General features: G+C 40.3%; 1 protein-coding gene across 1 annotated transcript in view; it reads right to left on the minus strand.

Annotated features, from left to right (window-relative positions):
* Positions 1–20,742, minus strand: part of LOC309553361 (plexin-C1-like) — a 201,429-nt gene that overhangs the window by 156,730 nt on the left and 23,957 nt on the right. The window contains exons 2-4 of the mRNA XM_082254465.1: positions 13,014–13,148; positions 8,852–8,986; positions 5,712–5,812 (exon numbers count right to left, since the gene is read on the minus strand). Coding sequence (XP_082110591.1) covers positions 5,712–5,812; positions 8,852–8,986; positions 13,014–13,148 — 371 coding nt within the window. The remainder of the gene's footprint in view (positions 1–5,711; positions 5,813–8,851; positions 8,987–13,013; positions 13,149–20,742) is intronic.

A 20,742-nucleotide genomic window follows, 5' to 3' on the forward strand; every position in this document is an offset into this window, starting at 1 on the left:
TTTTTCATCCGTTTTTCATCAGTTATTATCTGTTTTTCATCCGTTGTCATCCGTTTTTCATCCGTTGTCATCCGTTTTTCGTCCGATCCGTTTTTTTGACGGATGAAAAATAGGACATTTATCTGTTCAAAAAAACAGACATTGACGGAAGCGGATGAAAACGGATGTTAACTGATGATCATCCGTTGTTATCCGTTTTTACATAGAGATACATCAATGTCCGTTTTTCATCCGTCAACGGATGGATGAAAAACGGACAAACGGACAGCATGTGTGAAAGGGGCCTAAAGAAGCAAGAAATTTTGAGAAATCAGATGTGACAATAATCACAGTACCTTCACGCTATGCTTCTAATGCTGCTCAACTCAGTAATTCCAGGCCATAAGCAAAGTAATTGGTGATCTGTTGTGTAACCCTGGAAACCCTGGTAGCCATTTAAGCAGCTCTACCAATCAGGGACTAGGGATGATCGAACGGTTCGGGTCCACCATCGGTTCGGCCCGAACATTGGGTGTTCGAGGTTCGGCCGAATTTAGAACTTTTTGCCCAAAAAGTTCGGAATTCGGCAACCAGAACCGCCCAAAATGCAATGCTTCAGGAAATGGGCTTTAAAAGCCCGTTATTGGACCAGAACCATTAGCAAAAGCCAATTGAGGGGGCAGGAGAATGCTAGGAATGTGATTGGAGTGACTAGGGGGTCCCTAGACCAATCATTAGTGAATACGCCCCCCAGTATATAAGATCGCCCCCGCCATATTCCCAGCATTGTTATTCTGGACATGGAAGAGAGTGGAAGCAGTTCTGTTAATTTTACTTTAAAAGTGTCATTTAGCTATTTTTAGTGTGAGGAAAGGGATATCTAGTGTAGTTAGAGTGCTCCTTTACACTTAAGTTAGCTTCAAAAATTTAGTTTCTGTAGGGAAAGTGTTAAGTGTCAGGGGACCGTAGTGTAGTGTAGGGTTAACTGGCAGTGACTGCTATGGCAGGGTGACAAAACCCTTCCATAGCAGGGTGACCGCTATAGAGAAATGATAATTTCTCTGAGTTGCTTCGGGACAGGATTATGGCTTCTCACCAGCAAGCATTTTTTATGCTGCAGGGGCTGCCACTGCCAGTGCTTTTTTGAGGATATGTTTGATGTCAGACATGACATCTGAACATGTGTATAGGGGGTATATATAGACATATATGTCTGAATATATACCCCTAGACATATATAGGTGTGATAGTAGCAGAAATAAATGCTTGCGCTAATGAAATCATTTACAGTAATATATTTCTGCTACTATCACATCTATATATGTCTAGGGGTATATATTCAGACATATATGCCTATATATACCCCCTATACACATGTTCAGATGTTTTGCCTGCCTCAAAAGAACCCCAAAAAATGCCAAAAAAAGTGCTAGCGTCAAAAAAAAAAAAATGCCCAGGTGTGTTTTTGCTGGCATTTTTTGGGGGGTTTTAGAGGCAGGCAAAACATCTGAACTTGTGCACAGTACCACTATACACAAGTTCAGATGTTTTTTCTGACTGGAAAGAACCCAAAAAAATGCCTGCTTTGAAACCGGCAAGGTGTTACAGCAGCGAAGCCATATTCCTGTGCTCAAAGTTTTCTAATACAAACAATCCTTTTTTTTCTGGTTCTGGACATGCTACAGAGCTGAAACTTCACAGGTACACCTTTTAGACCCCCCCAGACACAAAATCACACAAAAGAAGTTCTTAAAAATTGTCATTTTTGATAAAAAAGCCAATTATTGAAAAATTAAAAAAAAAAAAAAAAGAGATTTTATATCTGGGGGGTCTAAAAAGTGTACATGTGAAGTTTCAGCTCTGTAGCATGTCCAGAACCCCCCAAAAATTAGCATTTTCTTATAATTTTTATTAGAACAGGAATACGGCTTCTCTACGGCGCTTTTTCTTGCATTTATCGGGCATTTTTGGAGGCAGGCATGACTTTTTTTGGATTTAGTGTCTGGGGGGGTCTAAAAATTGTACCTGTGAAGTTTCAGCTCTGTAGCATGTCCAGAACCAGAAAAAATATCATTTTTCAGTAGAGCAGGGATGGTGGGACCCCTCTTTTACACTTATATGATCTTTTTTTGGGGGTTCTAGACATGCTACAGAGCTGAAACTTCACAGGTACACCCTTTAGACCCCCCAGACACAAAATCACACAAAAGAAGTTCTTAAAAATTGTCATTTTTGATAAAAAAGCCAATTATTGAAAATTTAAAAAAAAATAATAAAAAAAAAAGAGATTTTTTGATTTTTACTTTGGATTTCAGATCTGGGGGGTCTAAAAAGTGTACATGTGAAGTTTCAGCTCTGTAGCATGTCCAGAACCATAAAAAAAGATTGTTTGTATTAGAAAACTTTAAGCACAGGAATATGGCTTCTCTGCTGTAACACCTTGCCGGTTTAATAGAAGGCATTTTTTGGGGTTCTTTGCAGTCAGGAAAAACATCTGAACTTGTGTATAGTGGTACTGTGCACAAGTTCAGATGTTTTGCCTGCCTCCAAAACCCCCCAAAAAATGCCAGCAAAAACACACCTGGGCATTTTTTTTTTTTGACGCTAGCGTTTTTTTTGGCATTTTTTGGGGTTCTTTTGAGGCAGGCAAAACATCTGAACTTGTGTATAGTGGTACTGTGCACAAGTTCTGATGTTTTGCCTGCCTCCAAAACCCCCCAAAAAATGCCAGCAAAAACACACCTGTGCATTTTTTTTTGACGCTAGCGTTTTTTTTGGCATTTTTTGGGGTTCTTTTGAGGCAGGCAAAACATCTGAACTTGTGTATAGTGGTGTATATACACACATACATATATTTATATACACACCTAGACATATATAGGTGTGATAGTAGCAGAAATATATGCTTGCGCTAATGAAATCATTTACAGTAATATATTTCTGCTACTATCACACTTATATATGTCTAGGTGTGTATATAAATATATGTATGTGTGTATATATACCACCATACACAAGTTCAGATGTTTTGCCTGCCTCAAAAGAACCCCAAAAAATGCCAAAAAAAACGCTAGCGTCAAAAAAAAATGCCCAGGTGTGTTTTTGCTGGCATTTTTTGGGGGGTTTTGGAGGCAGGCAAAACATCAGAACTTGTGCACAGTACCACTATACACAAGTTCAGATGTTTTGCCTGCCTCAAAAGAACCCCAAAAAATGCCAAAAAAACGCTAGCGTAAAAAAAAAAATGCCCAGGTGTGTTTTTGCTGGCATTTTTTGGGGAATTTTGGAGGCAGGCAAAACATTAGAACTTGTGCACAGTACCACTATACACAAGTTCAGATGTTTTTCCTGACTGCAAAGAACCCAAAAAAATGCCTTCTATTAAACCGGCAAGGTGTTACAGCAGAGAAGCCATATTCCTGTGCTTAAAGTTTTCTAATACAAACAATCTTTTTTTTTATGGCTCTGGACATGCTACAGAGCTGAAACTTCACATGTACACTTTTTAGACCCCCCAGATCTGAAATCCAAAGTAAAAATCAAAAAATCCATTTTTTTTTTTTTAATTTTTCAATAATTGCCTTTTTTTTTTATCAAAAATGACAATTTTTAAGAACTTTTTTTGTGTGATTTTGTGTCTGGGGGGTCTAAAAGGTGTACCTGTGAAGTTTCAGCTCTGTAGCATGTCCAGAACCAGAAAAAAAGATCATATAGGTGTTAAAGTTAAAGGAGGCTCCCGAACCACATCCCTGTTCTACTGAAAAATTATCTTTTTTTTTTCATGGTTCTGGACATTCTACAGAGCTGAAACTTCACATGCACACCTTTTAGACCCCCCAGATACTAAATCCAAAGTAAAAATCAAAAAATCTCTTTTTTTTATTTTTTTTTAATTTTGCAATAATTGGCTTTTTTATCAAAAATGACAATTTTTAAGAACTTTTTTTGTGTGATTTTGTGTCTGGGGGGTCTAAAAGGTGTACCTGTGAAGTTTCAGCTCTGTAGCATGTCCAGAACCAGAAAAAAAGATCATATAGGTGTTAAAGTTAAAGGAGGCTCCCGAACCACATCCCTGTTCTACTGAAAAATTATCTTTTTTTTTTCATGGTTCTGGACATTCTACAGAGCTGAAACTTCACGTGCACACCTTTTAGACCCCCCAGATACTAAATCCAAAGTAAAAATCAAAAAATCTCTTTTTTTTTTTTTTAATTTTGCAATAATTGGCTTTTTTTATCAAAAATGACAATTTTTAAGAACTTTTTTTTGTGTGATTAATAGTTAATGGGGCATGACCCAGAACCCTAGGCACTTTTTAGGGGCATTTATTGGGTTTTGGGGCTTCAAAATGGTGTTTTTTGATTACCGAAGTTCGGGTCCCATTGATTTCAATAGGGTTCTGAAATCCGGGCCGAACTTTCGGGAAGTTTGGATGTTCTGGCCGAACCGAACTTTTCAAAAGTTCGATCATCCTTATCAGGGACTTCAAAGTACCTTTGGGTGGGACAGAAGACTTTTAAAATAACGATGCATTATTCTCCCAGCTGTCTTCGCACAATGATAATATAGGCTAGGGCTGTCCAACAGGAGGCCCATGTGCCACCAAAGGTCATGAGCTGCATCCATGCAATCTGCAGGACCAAGCTGTTAAACTAAAATAAAAGAATCCAGGATAATTTTAATTGTTGATAAAAAAAAGTCATTTAAACAAAGCCAACACATTTTGGAGGCAACCACTCCCCCTTCATTAAGGCTCTGCACTGGAGAAAACTTGGAAAGACTCAAAAGCACCAGTGACTTCACAGATCTATTATAGAACGAGTACTAAACTCTCCTCATGGAGGAACAACCTGACAGCAGTTGTTGAGCAGCAATTGACCCTCCACTCCCTGTGTAACCTACAGGACTGGGCTGTTAGCTTGACAGTTGGGTTCTGCTCAGCATTGATGTATAAAAGGAAGCTACTGCTGCTAGGTAAAAAAAAAAAAAAAAAAAATTGTTAATAATCCTATTTAAGCCCTATTTAGTTTTAAGTAATTCCTTTATCCAATTGTTCCCATGTTTTGATTATTTTTCTGTTTGTTTGTAAGGTTTTTTGCATGTATGTTTTGTGTGCCAAATTCAGAAAGGGTCTTTGTAACAAAAGCATAATTCTAGTGAGAGTAAAGAAGAAAATTTTCAGAATACAATTTGTATGGGAAGGGAGCACTCTTTGGCATCCCCCCCTGACACAAGTCCTTGGACTGCCTTCATACAACCTGGACAGGGTATAGTAAAGGGGTTGGTTTAGATGTGACCCCCGACCCAACTTCTGGATACAAATGTGGCCCTTGGACCCTTTAAATTGAGCACCCCTAATAAATACTATAGAGAATAGCTGTGCCTAAAGAGGAGCTCCAGGCAACCCCGCCAAAAAAAAAAAAAAAATTAAAAGTTAGCAGCTACAATTACTGTTCTGTTGCAAACAAAAGTTCATGTACAGTTCTGATGCAAACAAAAGTCCATTTACATAAGCACTAAAATAAAATGTTTTTTTGTGTAAAAAAAAAAAAAGAAAAGGTAATTATAAAAAACAGAAAATGTTGGCAGCAATAGTAACATAAACAGGTACAAATCTAATATGTCACAAAAAAAACAAAACATAAAAGGTCTGCTTATATATATCAGACCTTATACAGTACTTCTAATTTTTCTGCATAAGATTATTTAAAAAAAAATCCCAATTATCAAACCTTTTTTTTAATTGACACCACCCACAGTGTGGATCAGCTGCAGCCAAGCATTCGTTGCAGGATTGATATTGTTCACATTTTGCAATTCTCACCCTTTTAATCTAGGCAGACAAGTGATAGAATAGATTTAGTATACTACAAATAAAATACCTAAAGGAAATATGATGTAAAACACCATAAGAAGTGGACATATACATACAGAATATACATTTAAACCAAATATTAACTATCAAAAGTATCATGAGATAAAAGTAGTTAGGGTCTAGAAAGATGAGAGGTGATACGGTGGAATCCATTTATTATAATAGCTTATTTTATTCCTGCATAATCCCTAATCTACATTTATACAGTTTAAATATGAATGAATACATTAATGCATCACAAAAATAAAGAAGTAAATAAAATAAAAACATTACTGGCATTTAAAACACATTGACAGTTTATATGACACGAGACCAAGACATCCAATAATTTAATTATTAAGGATCTATTATTTTATGTGACCAGGATTGAAACTTAATGCAGTCTTTATTACCATGAGGACACTGCAAATTTTCTTTGAATATGTGTAATCTGGAATTCAGTGGCTTATGATACTGTATAGCCTGAATATTCCAACAGAAAATATCTTTCTGCCATAATTCTGAGCTCTGTCCAAATGGGACCTTTGTGTATTCCAGCACCTCCTGTTGTATTCTCCTTAATATTAATCAAGACATCTAGCGGGAATGGGGTCCCTTTAACAGCCAGCAGTAGCTCAAGGGCAGAGATGTTATCAAGAAATATAAAAGATTGATATGTGGTTCAATTCTCAGTTATCCTTCAAAAATGTAAAATAATGTCTTTGGGCAAAATACATTTCTACAGTTGTTCCTATTTGTAGGCATGTGGAATCTACATTTTGTGCATTAAGACATGTAACATATGTAGAAGAAATGTATACGATTTTTTCAGATATATTGTTTCTTATGCTATTTTTGTAATTTTGACAATGTTTGACTAAACTTATTATTATGCTTTCAAGCTGCATACGAGACAGCAGTAACCGTTGCGTTGATTGCTGTAACTGTTAAGATTATGCAATTTATATGTTACAGTACAGACAATGTGTGAAATGAGGCATTCTATAGAATGCTTAGGCAATCTATAGCAGTTTTTCAAACTTTTTTCAGTAAAGGCACCCTTTAAAATTCTACACAATCCCAAGGCACCCCATTCTAAAATGTAAAAAACAAAACTATTAAATGTTGCTGTGTTATGTAAAACTATCAGTAGCACACCCAACGTGATAGGTGAGTTATTCTTCCAAGTACATCACTTGGTACTGACTAGTAATGAAATGTTTCTCATTTCCCTCAGTGCTAACAGAAAGGGGCAGGGGAAGGGCAAACAAGGATGCTGTGCAGGCACCTGATGTCCTCCTGAACAACCAATAACATAATTGATTGTTAAGATTCCGGCAGCTGGAAAGTTGTGTTGGTGCACAATGAAAATCTGTGGCTTTTTGTAACTAAAAGGCAGACTTGATCCACCTGACGGCTTGTATACAATTTTTTAGGTATTTTGGCAAGGCACTCTTGAAGGGACCTGAAGGCACCCCAGGGTGCCTGGGCACCCTGGTTGAAAAAGGCTGACCTATAGAATGCCTAATTTCACACAGTGCTTCTAATATACATATACTGTACAGGTGTGAAATGTTTCTGTAAATTAGGAATGCTTTCAGAAATAGAAGTGTTAATAGTCTATTTTTTATCAAATAACAAAATACAAATTAATAGAAGAGAAATCCAAATAAAATCAATATTTGGTGTGACCACCCTTTGCCTTCAAAACAACATCTATTCTTCTAGGTACACTTGCACACAGTTTTTAAAGGAACTCGGCAGGTAGGTTGTTCCAAACATCTTGGAGAACTAACCACAGTTAGTCTCTTCATGTAATCCTAGACAGACTTGATGAAGTTGAGATCAGGGCTCTGTGGGGGCTATATGTTTTGGCATTGTTGTCGTGCTGCAAAATCAATTTGGGGCCAATCACACACCTCCCTGATGATATGGCATGATGGGTAAGTATCTGCCTGGATTTCTCAGCATTTAGGACAGCATTGATCCTGACCAAATCTCAAACTCCATTTGCAGAAGTGCAGCCCCAAGCTTGCAAGGAACCTTCACTTGCTTTGCTGTTGCCTGCAGACACTCATTATTGTTCCGGTCTTCAGCCCTTTACAAACAAACTGCCTCCCGCTACAGCCAAATATTTCAAAATTTGACTAATCAGTCCAGAGCACCTGCTGCCATTGTCTGCACCCCAGTTCCTATATTTTCATGCATTGTTGAGTCGCTTAGCCTTGTATCCATGACTTTTGCATGAAAACATTGGAACTGGGGTGCAGAACAATGGCAGGAGGTGTTCTGGAATGAGTCAAAACATGAAATATTTGGCTGTAGCAGGAGGCACAAGACGAGATCTATGGTTATTTCTCCAAGATGTTTTTAACAACCTACCTGCCAAGTTCCTTCAATACCTGTGTGCAAGTGTACCTAGAAGAATTGATGCTGTTTTGAAGGCTGAATGGTGGTCACACCAAATATTGATTTGATTTGATTTGAATTTTCCTTCTATTTTGTTAATTGATAAAAATAAGTTATTAACATTTTTATTTCAGAAAGCATTCCTAAATGGTAACTCCACTTTCATGGGGAAAAAAATAGCAAATAAAGAAGAAATAAGATAGTGTGTACAATTGCGACACAAGTCATATTGTAATTGAATGTAATTAAAAATGACCTTTCCTTTTCAATCTGCAGCTGCTTTAATTTTTTGAAAATGCAATACAATATGGCTACCTGGAGTTGTTCTGTACAGAATGTGTACTGAACACACCCCAGAAAAATAATTTCCTGCTTGTATGATTGACTCAATAATTTTACCAGAAGTCTCCCTACATAAATATACACACACACAGTATCAGATGTGCTGTGTGAAGGTTAAATTAATGATCAGTTAAAGGTGCAATTTTCTTTACACTGTAATAAAAGCCTGGGCTCTTGAAACATTTTTGCCTCAAAAGCTTAGAAGTAACATGCAAAACCGTTTATGATATGTTTATGATATTACTGTAGCAAGTAGAAAATACCAACCTCATTAACTGTGGCTACATACAGGTAATTATTGTCAACAGGATCCACGAGCATTGTTTTGAAGACTGCATCTTCAGCCTCAAATTCATGTAAAACTTGTGGACAGCTTGCTATATAGTTTGAATCCAAAATAACCTGAATTTGAGCATAATTACAATTAAAAAAATAAATATTTTATATCAGTAAGTCAACAGCATCATCAGATGTAGTGTGTATGTTGGTGTTTGGTATGTGGTATGAAGTGTGCGTGTGGAATGTGGTGTATGGTGTATGTTTTGGGTTTGTAACGTCAATATTCCCATTGCACACATACCTGAAATGGGCTCAGAAGTAATGGGTACGGTAGCAACAGTCAGCTGGAGACTGGTGTATCAGTACCCCCATAAGGGCCAATGACTGATGCTGACAAAAAATGACAAAAGTACAATCACAAAGATGATGACGACAATCAGAATTTTTCTCCAGATTGTGCAGAGCCCGCCATCACACACATACACTGACTCAGTGACCAGTCTAAGGGGTTGTCTTTTTTAAAGTTTAATGTGGAATAAATGTATAACTGAGGAGGGATGTACGGCGTGGGATACTCTGATAAATACAGATTTAAAGAAGAGGACACTAACTTCACTGTCCTGAGAATATAGAGCACCCGGTCCCCTGAGCCTGGAAGGGAAAGACCAGATTCGGGAGTAGTTAACCCCATAACACTACATTGGTTCTTATCTCCCTCAGCAACATCACAACGTCACCCAGATCTGCAAACAGACTCAACTTTTAGATGCATTCTAGTGAAGTAAAAGTGGGCAGGATCCTTAAAGGGTGAAGTCCCAGGGGTGCTTCCATAGTTACATTTAGGGCTCCTAGGCTCTGCCACAGCCAGGATCCTGATGAACAGCAAGAAAACCAATGGCAAAACATTCAGAGATGCAGCTTTACCAGCTGGTGACTCTCCTGGGCTAGATGTGTAGACTTGTGCTCCAAAAAGGCAAGCTAGGCCTCAGTGAGGCCTCTGGGCCTAGCATCATGAACAGCCCAACAGCAGCTCCTCAGGCCTTAGCCTGAGGCAAGTGGGTGAGCACATGGCCTTCCCCAAATTTCTTTAACCTTCCCCCATAATTCCCCCATGGCTTGAGCTTAGGGAGAAACCCAGTACACAACTACACAAATCAAAAACTGGGATAACTACCACCTAGCCATAAACTACATTTTCCTACCGACTAACAACCTGTCTAAGAGGGTGCTACACTGGAGACACCACAGGTCAATGTACATATTTGCCAGCACACCACATATCATCAAATGTCATCTGAAAGTTTTATTGAAGAATGATCACATCACAAAGGACAAAGTACAATGTTTCAGAGCTGCGCAGGACCCTTCGCCAGGCATGTGATGGCACATTGTCACATGTACATTGGCATGTGTTTGTGTCAAGTGTGGTGTATGATGTGTCGTGTGTGTGTTGAACCATAGCTTTCAGAAGCATTTATTTTGTACAGTTGTATTCTTGTGGCTCATACACATTAATGGATTGACAACTGCTGCATGTACTATTTATAACTGGCTGTAAAAAGAATCATACAGTGTATGGGTAATAAAATTATCCACCAACATTTATGAATATCTTTTTTTTTTTAAAGTATATCTAAAGTAATTTTTTACTGTAGATGAAGTTACATTGTTACATAGTTAGTCAACTATGCAATCCCATATACACAATCCTATACCTGCAGTTGATCCAGAGGAAGTTGAAAAAACCCCAGCAAAGCATGATCCAATTTGCTACAGCAGGGGAAAAAAAGTCCTTCCTGATCCCCCGAGCGGCAATCGGATATTCCCTGGATCAACTTTACTTATAAATGTTAGTACCCATTTATATTTATATTATGTACACCTAGGAAAGAATCCAGGCCTTTTTTAAAGCAATCTAGTGAGCTGGCCAGAACCACCTCTGGAGGGAGTCTATTCCACATTTTCACAGCTCTTATGATGAAGTGTGTAAAGGTTAGAAGATTTGTTAGGTTTTAATTTCTAACTATGCTCCCACCAGGGAAATTCACCCACTCTATTTGTCCTAGTGAACTCGTCCCATTGCCACTAGGACTGAAGGTGAGGGAAAATCCAAAATGTTTATTTGCCACAGTAACATGAATAGAGGAAAAGTCTTTGAATGGGGTCACTTGTTCTGGTGACAGGTGCTTTTGCAGGGGAAGGGTGTTTAGGTGGTTAGGAGTGAGAAGGTATGCATTGTGTTGGATAGGAGATCCATGTGCTCTGAGCTTTTAGGTTGCTGAAGTAGTGACACTGTGCTTCTATCCGCAAGTTCCCTGAATGGCAACTAAACAGCATCTAGCACATAAAACTCCTAACCAACGCTTCAGCAGCATGGGGCAGGGAGGAATGTCTCTGTCTGCAGCACTGAGGTAGGCTCTGAGCAGTGCCAGATCAGGGGGATGAAGAGCCCTGGTCCTAGGCTTACTGTCTGCTTCTCAAAGCCAGGGACCTCAGCAGCTCCCTGTGTACTGGGAGGAGGGGGATACACAGTACACAGGATGTACTGCAGTGAAGGCCCTGGCTCTGAGCCGCAGCTGTTGAGGCCGTAACTAGTGCACACTACAGTGTCTGTGTATGTTGAGGGACCGGCAGCAGTCCACAGAAGAGCTGCCACCACTTGTTGGTTATGAGGGGGCCAGGCTCTAGCACTGCAGTGGGCAGAGGAAGGGGAGTCTGTGAGGAGATGAATATGCGGGTCAGGCCTCATTTTGAGAGGGATTTGTGAAAGGGAGATGTGGTAAGCAGGGAAGTGAGGTTGCAACAAGAGCAGTGTGTGTGGTGAAGGGCAGACTTATGCCCCATACACACGTGCAGATTATCTGCAGACTTTTGTCTGCAGACTTACCAAAACCATATAATATGAGGTCAAACCTAAACACTTTCAATTTGTATGCAATCCGGCAGGCCCTTGCACTACATAGAAAAGGTAAGTCTGCAGACAAAAGTCTGCAGATAATCTGCACGTGTGTACGGGGCATTAGTTTGCAGGCGCTGCACTGTGGCCTACTGGTGTTTTGCCACTGGAAAACCAGAAACTGAAGCACTGTGTTATGTGTCCCTCTGTTTCTGTTTCCCCTATGATATGTGTGCCCTTGTTTTTGTTCCCACAATGGCAATACGAAAATAGGAAATGTTTTAAATTTTTAAAGCACAACTAGATCCTCCTATCCTTTACAGCCAAGGATCGGACCATCTTAGCCTCTGTTTGATCTGCAGTTGCCATGATGCTGCACATGTGAACAACTATGGCAACAGCCATTTGAAGGATTGACAATTTGGTTGACAGTTGCATCTGTCACATGTAGTCCTTTCCTATCCAGACCCTGGTTCACCTATTTCATTCATTAGATTTCTGTTCTCTCAATCATGGAGGTTCAGCATCACATATGGGCTTTATTTAGGGAAGTCTGCATGAAAATGCAGCCTGCACAGGGATGCCCACTTTTCCAGACTGCCGTCCAGCCATCAAGGCATTTTGATATTCATTTGCATAACCATTACCAATAGGCAACCCATTGTTTGCATCAGGGCTGAGGGTGCTTGAAAGAAATACTGAAAAAGGGCACTGTGATGTTTCAAGGAAGGTGTACAGACCTCTGCCTGCCCCTCCCACCAGATACAATCTGCCTGCAGTGCACAGAGAAGCACAGAGTTCCAGTGTCAATGTCACTAGATCTAAAATAAGGTATGTAATGAAAACAGGTTTTATTAGAAATGTAATTAGCATGTTGATGGGGGTGCACGGATTAGGCAAGACAAAACATAAGCAGGTTAAGCTTCATTTTAAGTTCTTTTTTTCCCACCTGTATCCCATTGGGGAGATTTTCCTTTACTTCCTGTCCCAAAGGAGACAACGTGGCACCAGGACAAACAAAAGGAGCAAATCCTCTCTAGCCCAGTGACGTTGCCCCCCCCCCCCCCTTACAACTAGCACAAATAAAAACTCAAGTGTCTTTTTTAGTGCTACTTTTGTGCTGCTTTGTGCTGTAAAAATTAAGCAAAAGCTTGAGCACTTTTACACTTCATCGAATAAAAAAAAAAAATGAGCAATGGCTTTAGATAAACTTTAATGTTATATTTATAGTAACTGTGAACTAATATGATTGACCTTAAGCAACTGCCCATTTCCAGTTCCAAGAAACAGAACCAATGTCTTCTGCACTTCCATTACATATACTGCAGTCAAGTCTCCATGGCTAATTGTTGGTTTAGAATGTATTGGCAGAGGATTTTCCAAATCTTCCTAAAATCAACAAATTACAGAAAAATAAATCAGAAAGATGCAAAAATATCAACATACCAAAAGTAAATACTGAGCGTGAACTTTTAGCCAGTCCAACATATAAATCGTAACTTATGCATAAGATATATGATAATAAAGATTCAAAAGTGCTATAATGCAAAATAAGCAATTGATTTTTCTTTTCACATCTCTGTAATACAAACAAATGTTTCTACGATTGCATTAGTTATGGGATGTTATGGTTTATGAGCTTCTTCTGCTATTACTTTCGATACAGGATGAAATGACAGATGCTTTCAAATACGGATGGTGGGAGGGAGTTTCAGTTCTTTGAAATACCATACGACTTGCACACCACAAACTCTTCAAGATGTATGCCAACTAATAGCAAACATATACTAGCCTAAATAACTGATTAAAGGCCATTGTAACCAAGTTGTGAAAACAATGAAAAGGCAAACCCTATATCTTTAGATATTTACAATTATTATATTTTCAGCGTGACATGATTTTATATAAATGTGCAATCAAATTCCTTATCAGCTCAAATGTGTAGCATTACCCCCATTCGTGCAGCTGATTAGAACAGGTCCTCTGTCCTTTGCCTTGACCTTTTACCAAAAAAACATCAGCCCCTCTAACACACCAGGTTGAGTGTACAAACATACAACATCACAGGAAATCACTGAACGTAACGCTTAGTACTCAGTAGTAGTGCTATATCAAAGAAAACAGGCCTCAAACCAGGCATTAAAGGCAAACTAAATATATTTTCACCCAATATGGTTGGTACTTAAGCAATCATAAAATGGATTAACAACAGTAATAACACATTTTAGCATACAACATGATTACTAGAATGATTAGGCATTAGATGACATTTGGCATCCAGATCAGCATAAACAGTAGCAAGGCCATCTCAAGTGCAACAGTGAGCAGTAGTAAAGTTTTATCTACCGAGTGCTGGAACCATTCTGCTAAAGCGCATTTTTGGCAGCGATGCTAGTCCTAAACTGACTGGGTATGTCCTGTCGAAATGAAAATGAGGATGGGGAGTGAAGGGGGCAAGGGAACAAAGGGGGTCTGCAGGATCATTTCTAAGGGCAGTCCTTTGAGACATTCTTCTGCCAGCTTACTCTAGTGCCCTTTAAGAGCATTGGTGCATAGGGTTATTATAGGTGCAGTCTAGGTTTGGAATAAGTGTGGTATATTGTGCAATATAGATTGGCTACTCTTGGTGTCCTGCTCTCAGTGGCTCAGTCCCTGCTAGCAGTATCCACAGTAGGCTCTCTCCAAAAGCCTCTGGTGATTAGAGGAGGGAAGCAGAGGCTGAGTGGACTTTCCAGTCTCCCTTCAGCAGCAGTGCAGCTGCATTGATGTGGGCAGTGCTACGCTGCCCCTGGTTGGCCTCACTCCCAGTCTCAGGCTTGGCTCTCCACTGGTATGTTCTCCCACAGGCAGGTGAATATTCAGACAGAGGTGCTCTCTCTCTAACTCCCTTGTTGCCAAAATGAGGAACTGTCCATTGAAGTTTATTGAAAAATCATCTTTTACCCCTCCACTACACTGTGCCTATTGGGATCTGTAATGTAAGGAATCAACTGCCCCTATAACCTATTATATAACTGTTGTCTCAAACAACAATTTCCAGGATTCTCAGTGCTCTGTATAGAAGTCTATGGGCTTGCTTGACATTAGCAATCCCCCTGCTGGCCAGTGAAGAAGGGTGCAGCCTACCATAATTTTCTCAGTAGAGGGAGAAAAGAATAAAAGGCAACATCTCCTTCTCCATATTGCTGCAGCCCAGCACCTAGATACATATGCATACAGCAGTGTACAAATCCTCCCTTCTACTTGGCACTGGATTACAAGATATTAATAACAAGACAAATTATGTAAAGTGCATTTAAAATACATATAATGATATTTAATTATTTATAACATATTTAGAGTTGACCTGAACTCAAAAAAGTGAAGATTTGCTATTCTGTAGGAACATCCAGCAATGTTAACTTTGCCTAAGCAGTACCCCCAAAAGATCTATTTTCTGCCTCAAATTTCTCTTGAAAAAGTAGCAGTAGGATGTCCCTATAACAATTTTTTTTCCCATCTCCCCTGACTGGGATTCCCTGGGTAGGTACAAAGTCGACCCATGACCTTTGTTCTCACCTATTGATTGGCCCAACTTTGGGTGAAATGGACTATTATAACAAACTACTGGACCTGCAGAGTTTCTCCTCCCTCATAATAACTATCATTGGCCACCCAGATTTTTCCCCAGGATTCACAAATATATTGTTAAAATCCTGGGCTGCTTGCAGGCTCCTTCAAGCCTCTAAACTCCTGAGCTCTGATAGTTTGTAAGAACATTAAAGATGAACACTGAGATCCCATGACTCCATATTTGGGAATGTGGAAAATCCAACAAGTCACTCATTTTCTTCTATCCCTGCCCAAACCGAGCTCTCTCTTAAACTGGTATCTCAGCTTAACTATAAGCTAATATTGCATTGGTACAGGACCCCGGTCACCTTTGTTAAAATATTCCCAAGTTCCAAAGGGTACACTGTTACATGTGTTCTGGGATTACCCTTCCCTCTTCCTGTTTTGGGAGCAGATTCTACATATAATACAACAACTTACAATATATCCCTCTTTGATAATGCTGCGGTCTTGCTAAACCTAACACCTCTTCAAAACATTATTGCAGGTCTTTACCAGGCCTAAATGCAGGCCTAAATGCAACGAGGGTAAACAAAGTAAACCAAGTCTGTGGAAACGCACAGTACCACTTCCACCCTAAAGAAAAAACTGAAACTTATACGGCCATATAGTACTACTGGGGACAGTTCTGACCATCTACTGAATACTTACAATACTAATAACCTCATCTGGTATCTTGTCATTTCCTGGAGCAAACCCCTGTGGTTATCCTCTCTGTCATCCCTTTTTTTGTCCCTTCCGCTATCCTACTAACTCCTTTATATATAACTCCCCTTCTCTTACCTTAGTTACTTCCCTCTCTTTACCTTGGCCTTTAGCCCTTTATAAAAACACATTCAGTACACAAGAAAAAAAATCCCGATCGCCACACACCAACAAGACCTGGCGATCTTTACAGTAAAAGCTGCCTTAGCCCAGCTCCATCCAGGCCGCGCCCTGATGCTTTTGGCTCCATCACAGGAGCTTAGTCGTGAATAATTTTTCTGTCTGTTGTAGCCAATACTATCTTATATACCCTTTATGCTTACATTGTAAAAGTACCGCATTGTTATGCAGGAGTTCTGATGTGACCCTCTAAATAAAAGAGAAAAAGTAGCAGTAAATTCCTGTCACCCCTAAACCTAAAGCCAATTATATGTATATCTACAGGATGATATAAGTCAGAGTGTCAAACTCAATTTCATTGAGGGCCGCACAAGCATTATGGTTGTCCTCAAAGGGCCGTTTGTATCTGTAAGACTATATACATTTATGTAGGGCTTTTTTCTCAGAAAATAGGTGCAGGAACTCAACCACTCCCCCCACTGAACCGCATCAAACTATGGGTGTGGCCAAATTGCTAACAGTGGGAGGATCTTAAAGCATTATAAATACCATGAGTGCAGTATGTGCGGAGCTCAGGGATGCTCTACCTACAGAGTGCAGAGTCCAGGGGTGTGCTACGTACAGAGTGCAGAGTCCAGGTGTGCGCTAGGTACAGAGTTCAGGAGTGTGCTGTGTACAAAGTGCAGTATTGAGGAGAGCGCTACATACTGAGTGTAGGGTTTAGGAATGTGCTATGCACAGTGTGCAGGAATCAGCTCTCTTTCACAGGCTATTACCTCTCACTTCCACCCCTTCCCCTGGGTGCAAGGGCTGTATGAAATGGCTTGGAGGGCTGGATTCAGCCCATGGACCTTGTGTTTGACACATGTGATATGAGGCATTGCCTATGACTTTAATTTTTTAAGATTTGGAGTAGTATTTGGTACCACTTTTCAATATTTTGCTGCTCACTCAATGCTGTAGAGGAAGCTGTACCCAAAGACTTGCAGTTCAAGAATTTTCCTGCCTTTATTTCATACATTCTGTAAATTTGTGATTTTCTTAATCTCTCCTGCTGCTTCTTAATCATTACCTCACCAGTCATCAGGTAAGGATGGGGAAAAGATTAGCTGCACGGGGACTACAGGAAATACTAGTTTTTGGCCCTCTTTTTGCTCTTTTTGGGCTCCACTTCACAGTTCAGTTCATATTTAAACTGCTTTCATAACTGCCTGGAGTTCACATTTGAAAATCAGCAATGTGGCAAACATCGACAGCAAAGAAACAACAGGAGCAAAATAGAATGAAGTGTATCTTTAGGCAAAACCTAAAGTGAGGAAGGATTGTACCCTAAGACATGTTTTAATTGCTAGATGTTCAGGAAGGACATGCCAGCAGACAAGATGGCTCCTTTGGGTGGATTCCTTTGCCATTCCGCAGATTAGTTCATGGCTCTTCACACACATTCACGTGCCCACACGCATTCAATGACAGATGATGGCCTTAAATGGGCTATTTAATCTGGGCCAGTACTCAGGTTCAGTGCTGTCTTGCCTACAGTGTTTTGTTTGTCCTGAGACCATGTGATTCTGCATTTGATTCCAGTTACCGACCTGGACTGCCTCGACTTCTCCTTGAACTCTGCCTGCACTGACTTAGGCTTATCTTCTGACCTCTACTACTGTGTGCTCCTATTACTGCTATCCTGCTGATCTGCTACCAACCCTGGCATGCACCCTGACCACGCCCCTGCCAACACATCTGTACCAGATCTGTCTGCCTGTGACCCAGCTTGCCTGACTCCGCTATCACTCCTGCTGCTGTTAGCACCTGCCTGCCACTCATCTGTGTCTGTCCACTTCCTGCCTGTTATCAGTCTATACTTTGCCTGTCTGGTGTAGCCAGTACCAGCCTGCTCCTGCCAACTGCTCATCAGCTGTTATTCAGCTCACCTGCTACATTAGAGCCACTGATGTATATAAATGGTGTACTCCCACACACTATCACTCCTATTATGTGATAAACTAAACAAAATAAATAAACTGCTGCAGACACCGAATATTGTTCCCACAGCTATAGCTTTAGAGCAGAGACTGCGAGCCAGGCCTTCTCATCCAACAACAGTGCCTGACCTCACAAATGCGCTTCTGGAAGAATGGTCAAACATTCCCATAGACATACTCCTGTAGTGATGTGATAATTTCTTTGCCCATCTTTCAAATGCGTATTCCTGTTATGCAGTGTTTGTTTTGCCATTTGTCAATATGGCTGCTGTGTTTTCTTTCTTTCTCTGCAAGAAGGATGAGGTCATCAAAAAGGGCAGAGCAAGGTTTTATGGGTGAGACTGGAGATAAGAGAGACATGAGGGACACAGAAATGTCCTGCTGAAAGAACAGAGACTGTAAGTGCTGTAACATCCCCTCACTGAGACACACAGAGACACTGCTAATGATTTCATGTTCCTGAGGAGAATATCTTATGTTGTATGGTTCACTGAATGTTATTTCTTCAATACATGGACATTTAAACACTCTGCTGTGTGGATTACTGTCTATATGGATAAGTTCACCTCCAGTAAGGCGGAAGTTACCAGCCCTGCCTGATAAGTGTGAACCATTGAATACAACTGCTTCATCAGGAGAAACTGTAATGTTGACTGCTACGGCTGTTAAGCAGGAAACAGATATTGAGCATCTGCTGCTAGAAGTCACTGAAGTCATTGCCCAGAATTTACATGCTGATTCTTATCGCAAATTAAAGGCTTTTTCAGGAGTGCTACCTGTCCCCACTGTTGAAGAAAGCTTTGAGGTGTGGAGAGATTTTGCACAGCAAGTGATAGAGGAATGGACCTGCTCAGAGGAAAAAAACAGCGCATCATGGAAAGTTTAAGACCACCAGCATCCATTATCATCAGAGCTTACAAGGAGACTCATGTGAGTACCAGTGCTCAAGAATATATTGATATTTTGACAGATGCTTATGGACTGCACCGTGACCCTGATCAGATGCTTGCTGACTTTAAACAGACAAAGCATAAAGAGGGAGAGGATGTTTCTGAGTTCGTGAGGAGGCTAGAAGTACTACTGGGGAGATTGCTCACTGACAAGGTCATCTCTCCTACAGATGTTGACAGATTAAGGACTGCTCAAATAATAAAGGGGTTACTGCCACATCACCCAATATCACCAGTTCTAAGAGTTGTTTTGAGAGAGAGGAACTTTACTTTCACTGAAACTATGACTGAAGTAAAGAGACAGGAGTCTGATATTCTTTTTAGTACCCCTTCCAAGAGCAAAGTTAAACAGAATGCTGGGGTGGAGCCCACAAATGAGACTGTTGCTAAGAACAAAGAAGTGAGTAGACTCTCACAGCCTAGAGCTCTATCTGCTGATAAAACCTCCAGCGATAAGCCTCTCTTCCACATTAAATGTTTTTGCTGTGGACAAGCTAGCCACACAGTTCGTCAGTGTCTACTGCTTGCTGACAGTTCTGAAATTCACAGTAAAGCTGGACATATGTACCAAAGAAAACAGGGAAGATCAAGAAAACAAACGTTTACCAAGCTACCTGGGGTAGGCCGCAGATGTACTTTCAATTTGTTTGTTAATGATATACCCACTACTGCTCTGTTTGATACTGGTTCCCAGCTGACGATCATATACAGGACCTTCTATCAGCAACACTTAAACCACCTCCCTTTGCAACCTGTGGACACTTTGCCTGTTTATGATGTGGGAGAAAATCCTGTTTTTATGGATGGTTGCCTAGAAGTTGAGCTTCGCATTCCTGGTGTGATAGCTGAGGAGGATCCCCCACTTAAAGTTATTGCTTATGTGAGCCCTCCACCTGGGGGTAATGAGTATGCTCCTATGATTGTGGGTTCCAATGTTGAAGCTGTTGAGGCTGCTTTCATACGGTTTCTTCAGCCTCAACGGGGAACTCACCTACCTTCACTGCCTGTTGCTCCAGAACTTCAAAATATCTGCCAAACTTTTGCTCCTGATCTTCCTGGAGGGTGTGTGGGAAATCCATGGCGTCCCATAGAGCTTCCAGCAGGGGGAGTGAGAGTGTTGCGGGTTTATGTGGAAATTTCACCAAGTTCAAATGGTAGTTTCTTTTTGCTAGAGACTGATACAAAAGAGGCTGTAAAGAATGGCTGGGAGATAGTACCAGAAAGGAAAGACTATCGTGTAAAATGTCCAAGAATGGATGTTGTTACTGTCCGGAACATTACCACACACCCAGTTATAATACCAGCCTGGAAAGAGGTAGCCTATTGTTACCCAGTGGAAACCATTAGCTCCTACACTGCCAAAGTCAAGGAGAAAGAAATCAAATTAGACTTTCACTTGAATGATGCTGATAGTCCTGCAGAACACCCACAGGCACTAGGAGAGCAGCTAATGGAATACAATGATGTTTTCTCTACCGATGACATGGATGTTGGGTGTGCAAAAAGTATTCAGCACAGTATTTGCCTAACAGATAGCACCCCATTTAGAGAAAGATCCAGGCACATACCTCTTAAAGATCTGGATGATGTTCGAGAGTGCTTGCACAAAATGAA

The sequence above is a fragment of the Pelophylax lessonae genome, assembly GCF_965119305.1.
Source record: "Pelophylax lessonae genome assembly, chromosome: 4".
Lineage (NCBI taxonomy): Eukaryota > Metazoa > Chordata > Amphibia > Anura > Ranidae > Pelophylax > Pelophylax lessonae.